This window comes from Capsicum annuum, chromosome 2 (assembly GCF_002878395.1).
Source record: "Capsicum annuum cultivar UCD-10X-F1 chromosome 2, UCD10Xv1.1, whole genome shotgun sequence".
Taxonomy (NCBI): Eukaryota; Viridiplantae; Streptophyta; class Magnoliopsida; order Solanales; family Solanaceae; genus Capsicum; species Capsicum annuum.
Genome location: NC_061112.1, coordinates 142,697,749 through 142,706,095, shown reverse-complemented (window position 1 = coordinate 142,706,095; position 8,347 = coordinate 142,697,749). Strand labels below are relative to the sequence as shown.

At 34.2% G+C, this 8,347-nt stretch overlaps 2 protein-coding genes across 3 annotated transcripts in view; both read left to right on the top strand.

The window, feature by feature from the left end:
- The first annotated feature begins 1,185 nt into the window (after window positions 1-1,185).
- On the top strand, window positions 1,186-5,090 carry LOC107860110 (U-box domain-containing protein 2). Of its 2 annotated transcripts, XM_016705353.2 has the most exons (3): window positions 1,195-1,694; window positions 3,849-4,641; window positions 4,758-5,090. In XM_016705353.2, the coding sequence occupies exons 1-3, from the start codon at window positions 1,387-1,389 to the stop codon at window positions 4,767-4,769; spliced, it is 1,113 nt and encodes a 370-aa protein (XP_016560839.1). In that variant the 5' UTR covers window positions 1,195-1,386; the 3' UTR covers window positions 4,770-5,090. The 2 variants fall into 2 exon arrangements, with proteins under 2 accessions (XP_016560838.1, XP_016560839.1); XM_016705352.2 differs by having other exon boundaries at window positions 1,186-1,694; window positions 3,849-5,090.
- Window positions 5,091-6,777: 1,687 nt separating this feature from the next.
- Window positions 6,778-8,347, top strand: part of LOC107860109 (probable aquaporin NIP-type) — a 5,627-nt gene continuing 4,057 nt past the window's right edge. Inside the window, exons 1-3 of the mRNA XM_016705351.2 lie at window positions 6,778-7,311; window positions 7,439-7,660; window positions 7,750-7,947. Coding sequence (XP_016560837.1) covers window positions 7,198-7,311; window positions 7,439-7,660; window positions 7,750-7,947 — 534 coding nt within the window. The 5' untranslated portion in view covers window positions 6,778-7,197. The remainder of the gene's footprint in view (window positions 7,312-7,438; window positions 7,661-7,749; window positions 7,948-8,347) is intronic.

Here is an 8,347-nt window from a genome sequence, read left to right as displayed (position 1 = left end):
CTTTCAAGATTTTGCTACTTCAGAAGCAAATTGAGGCATACATATGATGTAGAGAATTTTTCTCTAGTATATCTTATAATCATATAAGCGTGTGAAAATATCATCACTTTTGATGATCATTACCTTATTATCCCTCCACGTGTATATTCGTGCATTCAATCACTTATCTTCTTTCACACATATTATGTACTGCTACCACATACACCTCAAGAATGAAGTAAGTTGTCATATTTCAGACTTATCATATATTGCTACCACATTCATTTCATGGAATGTAGCATATTCAATGGGTCAAATTTTATGACTTTTCATTAAATACCCCTTATTTTGCCTTAGCCATCATAATATCATCAATATGGTGTATTGAGATTCAAACTCAACATCTTATCCATATAAAAACGTCTTAGGCATGAATCGATGGGACTTGAACCCAACATATTATTATCCTTTTTGATAATATTGTTCTTGAGGAATAAATTTAAAATATAAATGATTTCAAACCAATTATTTTTTCTCAAATTCAATATTAATTATATTAGTAGTAGCAAAAGAAAGATAACATAAAAAATTACTAATCTTGAAATCCTTCAGATTTATAATCCCACTTTGTTTGTTTGACAGAGTCTCGTGCTGATAGCGTGTTATAAGTGTTATAAAACAATAAAGAATAGAGAAAAAGAGTAGAGAGAATAGAGAGAGTCTCAGGGGATGATTTACAATAAAGGAGGCTCTTTTATTTTTATTTATAAGGGAATTTACCCTAATTTTACACTAAAAGTCTGATACTTTAAGATCTTGATAGACATTCATTATAATTTAAATAATTTATAACAGAAGATACAATGAACAAAATTTCTCTATTTATAGGAGAAAATACTCTTAATTTCTCTATAAAAGATAGATATTTATATTCTAATAGATATCAACAACTGCATCATCTTATTTATATTCTTGATAAACATTCACTATAATGTAAATATATTTATAATATTATTATTATTATTGTTATCTAAAATACTCTTTATTAGTATAACCAAGTGTGTGACTTAATAAACAAGAGTAATATGACCATAGATGGACACAAAAACCTTTGCTAGTGAGGTGGTGGGTTCTTATTACTGTTGCTTAACGCCACGGCACCCCCTTTTTATTTATTTCCCTCTAATAAAATCTCAACCTTACGTTTCTTTTTTTTTTTTTTCTTTCATAAGCTCTGTTTACTGCTACAACTACCATACATTTATCTATATTAACAAAACTAAAACTGTCCCTTTCCTTTTAACCTCTTTCTATAATACTCTCTCTTGAGCTTACTATAAGCTCAGATATTTATTTCTTCTCCTCCATAATAATTAGTATAACCTTTCTATTTCTCCAAATAATAATATGGACTCGGAAGCTGAATATTCCGTTCAGCTTAACACTCCCGCCGGCACTGTCACCGACGGTGATATTCGTCTAACGACGTCGTCTTCCGCAGTCCAGCAAACGCTTTTTCTCATTCATTCTGATGACGTCACTTTGAAAGTACAGGCGGCTAAAGAGATCCGCCGTTTAACCAAGACTTCTCAACGCTACCGCCGTCATTTTTCTAACGCCGTTAAACCGCTAGTCGATATGCTCCGTTGTGAATCTTTTGAATCTAAAGAAGCTGCTCTTCTTGCTCTTCTTAATCTTGCTGTGAAAGATGAAGGGTATGTTTTAGTTTTGTTTATTGGCTTGATTAAGAGTTTGATTAGTGCTAATTATGATTCCAATTTCAGTTTTGGGATTGTGAGTTTTCGTGCTAGTTTTGATTTTCTCTGAAGTACTTTTTGTTAATACTCCCTCAGTTCATTCTTACTTGTCAAATTTCGCTTGTACAGTCAAACGGCGTGAATTTTTGACTAATAATTTAAAATTATTTTATATAGTTTTCAAATATTTTAATTTTTAAATTATTTTAATTTAATTTGGCTTCTAAGATTAGTCAAATTAGACTCTGTGTAGCTAATTGTGACAAGTAAAGATGAATGAAAGGAGGGAGTATTATTTTTGGAATTTTCAGTTTTCCATCACTTTCTTGCTTTTCGTTTCTATTTAATGCATCTTTTTCCTTGGAATCAGTGTATTAGTGAGGGAAGTTGATACTTTTTCTTCTGTTTTTGCCTTTTTTCGTCTTTGTTTTTTCGTCATGTTCACTGTTTTCTTTTCCCTGCTCTGTTTGGTTGCTGGGAAAAGTAAGAGACAGCAAAAAGATGGTCCTATTTTTTATTCAGGTAGAAAATGGAAATACTGGTTATTTTATTTAAAGAATTCCACTTTCAGTGATAAAGATTGAAACTTTAATTTCTAAATGGTAGTTTTCTTGTGGGGTTTCATTGAGATTCCTTTTAATTTACTTCTGGATCCGATTCTTGAAGCATCAATACGCGCAAGGATAAGAATTGTCTTCCATTGGCTTGGATAAACTGAACAGAGTAACTGTACTAGTTTCAAACTTCTGATTGGTTTATTTAAAGATTATAATACTGTTGTTGCCTCTGTTTGAAGATTTATTAAAGTTAATAAAAGTTAAGAGGCATATTTACCCAAAATGCTTTTCGATCGATCGCTTGGCATGGGATTCTTTAAGTTTGCTTAAATTTGCAGGTGGGGTTGTTCTTTTATCCACATGCGCTTTCTTTTTATTTTCTTCTTTTAAATTCTTTACCCCATCTGCTTGTCTCCTTTTTTCCCTTTCTTTTATCTTTTTTGTGAAGCTATCACATGGATTGGATTCCTTGCACTGATAAAGAAATTCTTCTTTTAATTATAATATTCTATTGTACCGTGGGTGTTGTTATTTTAATAGAAATAATACATTGATCAGTATAGATTTGCAGATCACTCAAAGGGAATAGTTCTTTCCGTTACCATGTATTGGGAATGTCGAATTTTAATTTTAAAGTGGAATGACTCTGATAGACTTGTAGTATCAGACTATTAGCACCATGTTAGATTTCAGTGATTGCTTTGTACTGTTTAATGCTCCAACTTCATTGTTCCAAAGTGTCAAGTGATCTGGATCCAATTCTTGCGGGGAATGTACCCTATTTGACATTTCAATTAGTGCTGTTGTAAACAAAACTGGTCAAGTGATCTGGATCCAATTCTTGCGGGGAATGTACCCTATTTGACATTTCAATTAGTGCTGTTGAAAACAAAACTGACCCTCCTTTCCCATTATTCCTTTCTACAATTTATCTCCCAAAGAAATAAGCATTGAAACGTACTCATTTGCATCAGTATTACATTACTTAATCATGACCATGTTTAAGATTCATTCTCTTTGTATGTCGAGAAGTCCTTTTGTCCTTTACATTGCTTCTCGCTCTGTATCTCAAATTCTGTATGTGCACTCCTTCCAGCTTCCATTAATTCCTTATGAATAGAGTTGTTTGATAGAATCCATAACATTTGTCTGTTGGCATTGAGAATAAGTTAGTATCCTCTACTATGAAATGGGTTACTAGTTATTAAGAACTTCTATATATCCTAGCTTAATTCTGATTACTGTTTTGATCATTTGGCTACTCAAATCCATTGTAGTATCATTTCAATTAGACCAAAAAATATACATTTTTATTTAAAGAATAAATACGTTCAACAGAAACCATAAACCTAATGAAATGAGAGCCAGTTTTCGTCCTATCTGTGACTGCTGGACGGCTTGTTTTTCATCAGATAGGGAAGTTTATTTACCATCTCTGCGGTCTAATCTAATAAATTTTTAAATGTGAATTCTGCCAACTTCAAACAGTATTGCAAGTAATAATCTTTGGAGCTTCAAATTTAGTTGTTTGATGTATTTCATTTTTCACCTCCAGAAACAAGATAAATATCATAGAAGCTGGTGCTCTGGAACCCATCATTGGCTTTCTTCAATCAGAGAATGCAACTCTCCAGGATCATGCTACTGCCTCTTTGCTCACATTATCTGCTTCTCCTGCCACTAAACCCATAATTAGTGCTTCTGGTGTTTTCCCTCTGCTAGTCAAAATCATAAGGCACGGCAGTTCACAAGCCAAGGCCGATGCCGTGATGGCTCTTTCCAATCTGTCAACATATCAAGACAATCTACTACTGATTCTGCAAGCACAACCAATTCCTTCTACAGTTTCTCTGCTCAAATCCTGTAAAAAGTCTTCAAAAACTACTGAAAGATGCACTGCTCTCATAGAATCTTTGATGTGTTATGAAGAGGGTAGGAATTCATTGATATCTGAAGAGGGGGGCGTACTTGCAGTGGTGGAAGTGCTTGAAAGTGGATCTGCGCAAAGCCGAGAACATGCTGTAGGAGCTCTCCTAACAATGTGTCAGAGTGACCGCTCTAAATACCGAGAACCAATTCTCAGAGAAGGTGTGATTCCTGGTCTCCTAGAGCTGACTGTTCAAGGAATAGCCAAGTCTCGGACTAAAGCACAAACACTTCTCAGGTTGCTGAGAGACACTCCTTACCCGAGATCTGAGCTTGAACCCGACACATTAGAGAACATCGTATCCAATCTCATATCTCAGATAGATTGTGAGGAGCAATCAGGAAAAGCAAAGGAGATGCTCGCTGAGATGGTACAAGTCAGCATGGAACAAAGTTTGAGACATTTACAACAAAGGGCGCTGGTATGCACTCCAGCCGATCTCTCTGTTCCTAGTTGTGTCTCCAAAATTACTTCAAAATGATAGATTTTTCCTTTGTTTGTTTCTTCGTGTATCCCCTTTTTCCTCTTGAAACACAGGGGCTTGTGTGAGATTGGTTCTCTGTATTTGGAAAAGCTGGATAGATACTGAAAATTGGCAGTCCGGGCTATTAGATAGATGCCAGGTGACTGTTTAGTGGTCAATAATTTGGAAAATCACATGACGTCGTAGAAGTATAGTGTATGAACTTTGGCCTTTGTAACATAAATTACAACCACGCAGTTTATACAGGTAGTTGAAGTTTCCTCCTCATCGAACCATGGTTTTCGTGATTGTAATTATGTATTAGAGCGACATGCTTGAAACCGCAATTCTGTACAGGAAGTTCCAACAGTTTACTTTTCTATTATGCGATTTTAGATGTTGTCTCAGCTATTTTCAGATTTTTACACTTTGAATTGATTCTTGTCAGTTTATTTTGTTCGGTCGAGGAACCATGTAGCTAAGCAACATGTCTCTGTTACATCCAATCTTAACACATTGTTGAGCTGTAATTTGTGTTTATAATTCAAAATTATATTGCTTTCCTTTTCAACCTCCCATGGTAGCTTTTATTTGATGGTGACAGTTTGTTGTATTAAGTGCTATATATTCTAAGTGAAGCTTGTTTGGCTTTGTGTCAATATCTGTTTGGAGTTGCTAACAACATTTTACAGGTGTAACTTCTCCCTGCTTCTTTACTAGCAAGTATGATTAGATGAGTATTAGACAACTAAATTCTACCAAAACACTGAACTTTTGTTACCTACTTTGTTTAGTGTAGTGGGGATGAGGTAGTTAGTTGGTGCTTTGATGGAACCACAGTACAAAAGTTCATTTTTTTTTAAGTAAACACATCCTGCCTACAATATCTCTGTAACGTTTAAGGATTAAATTTAGCTATTGAAGACTTCATTTACATGAAATGGCAGTAACTTTTCAATAGAACTTGGACTATGTGAATGTGCGGGGTGGGGGTGGGGTGGGGTGTTTACCCTTTTTTTTTTGGCCAGCATTATTTGTCTTTTTTGCAGTTTTTTAGTGACTTATAACGTGTCAAATAATGAGAGAGACATGACAAATATGTTTGCTTCATTTGCCACAAAATCCAGTAACAAAACAAAATTGCTCACACACTCGTGCACATCAGAAAAAGTATTTCTTTTTTGCCGTTTCGTTGCAATCAGACCAGATTTCATAATCACACACAGTCACACAAGAAGACACATTTTGGGAAAAGCCAAGCAAAATTGAACCGTTGAGAGCCTTAAAAACTATTGTCAAGAGTGATGTAAACATCATATTCTTGACGAAATAATTAGAACCAAGAAAACCATAATCCTAATGTATGTGGGTGGAAGAGACATCTTATTGTTTTAATTTGTACATTAGCGTGGCGTTTTTCAAACTTGTGTCAAACGAAAGGAGAACTTATGCATAAAATTATCGATTGATTGACCATCTAAACTTTCATCTTATTGATAAAAAATTTAATCTCTACCTTCAAACTCCTCCTTCATTTTCCTTTCCCGAATGTAACAAAAAAGAAAATTAAAAGTAAACGCCAACTTTTTCACTCCAATCCTTATTAAGTAAACCCCATTCTTTAGAAAAACGTGTAAATCCAGGAAAGATACGTCATTTAATTTGTGGATTGTGATTAACCACGTCATTTAATTTTTAGTTTTATCCCTTTTTTGAAAAAGAAAAAAAACCTTCATTAATTTAAGGCACCCTAAACGCTTAATTGTCCCATAAAGGAGGTTGCTGGACCTAAACTTGTCCCAAACTTTTTATAATTTTCTATCGAAGTTTGCATCACATTATATTAAACCACCATTAATAAGCAATAAAATAAGTTGAAAACATATATTGTGTAGTAATTAACTTTGATTAGTTTGGAGGTAAATATGGGGTGAGATAATCTTATTCCTTTTTTGGCTTCCGGATTTTAAGGTTTCTACCTTTTAGATTGGCCACAAATAATTACATATGTTATTTACTTCTCTAATTATCATCTTAAAATGTGGATAAGAATAGGTAAATACAGATAATCACGGCAAACGAGAACACTAATACAAACGTTTTCCAAGATCCTAATAAATCGTAACAAATTCTAGTATATTTATTTTCCTTTCTTGTCATTTTGGATTAGGTTTGCAAAGAGAAGTGAATAAAGTGAAGGAGGGCTCTGGATAGATAGTGCTGGATGGAGTTTCAATATTAATAATCTGCAAACTCCAATCCCTATAATATATTTCTTTTTAATCTTGCACTATCATAATAATAATAATAATACTTGTGGATTTTGTTAGCATTTTGTTAAAGTCCAGCCTCCAACACTCTCTTGCTAATAAGAATTATCCTTATAATTATCTACTTAGCAAACCAGAGAAAAAAGAAAAAAAAAAGAAAAAAAAAAGCAATCCTATCCTTTTCTATCATATAAGTATAATATAACCACCTTATATCATCCCACTTTTCAACACTTGAAAAAAAATGGCGTCAAAGAGGGAAGAGATCTCCCAGATGGAAGAAGGTAAAATCCATGGAGCCTCCGTTACCAACGTTGGATTTTGTGCGTCAACTTCTGTCGTTGTGCTTATTCAAAAGGTAATTTAATTAATTTATTATGCTACGATTGACCCTGTATCGAGTATTAATTTCTTGATATGTGTTTTATTATCATAGTTGATAATTTATTTGATGAGATTGTATCGTTTTTTGGCTAATTTGGCAGTTGATTGCGGAGGTCATAGGGACGTATTTCGTAATATTTGCGGGGTGTGGATCGGTTGTAGTGAACAAGTTATATGGGAGCGTTACGTTCCCAGGGATATGTGTGACATGGGGACTAATTGTGATGGTCATGGCTTACACCGTGGGACATATATCAGGAGCACATTTTAATCCGGCTGTCACTATTACTTTCACCCTCTTCCGTCGCTTGCCTTGGAAAGAAGTACGTACTTAAAATAAATCTTTTAGTTTTTTATTATGTGCATATATAGACGTTACATAGTTATTTTCATATATATGTACGTGTTACAGGCACCTTTATACATAATAGCTCAATTAATGGGTTCGCTTTTGGCCAGTGTAACTCTAGTGCTAATGTTTGACGTAACCCCGGAAGCTTATTTTGGTACCGTTCCAGTTGGATCTAATGGCCAATCACTTGCCGTAGAAATTATCATCTCTTTCCTTCTCATGTTTGTCATTTGTGGAATTGCGACAGATGATCGAGCGGTATGTATTTTGTATTTATAATAAATAAGTCTATATATCATCCATCATCTATAAGCTATGTGTTTAAATTTTGAATACTTGCATTATGGTATGTTGCCTATGTTGCACCCTTCTGGCATACAATCATTTTCAAAATTCTACTTGAACTTGGGATGGTTCGTGTATCAAACTTTTCCCATTTTCTTTCGATAATGTAGGCCAGCTCATAGAGATTTGTAATTGTCTATTGAATCTTTGTTTAATTTGTTCCAACACTGCATTTTTGGTCTTTCACTTTAGTAGCTGCTTGCTAAGTGCATTCAACAACAACATATCCCGTGTATTTCCATTCACAAATTGAGGTCTGAAGAGTGTAAGTATGCACATGCAGTCCATACCACAACCTCAGATAGATTAGAGA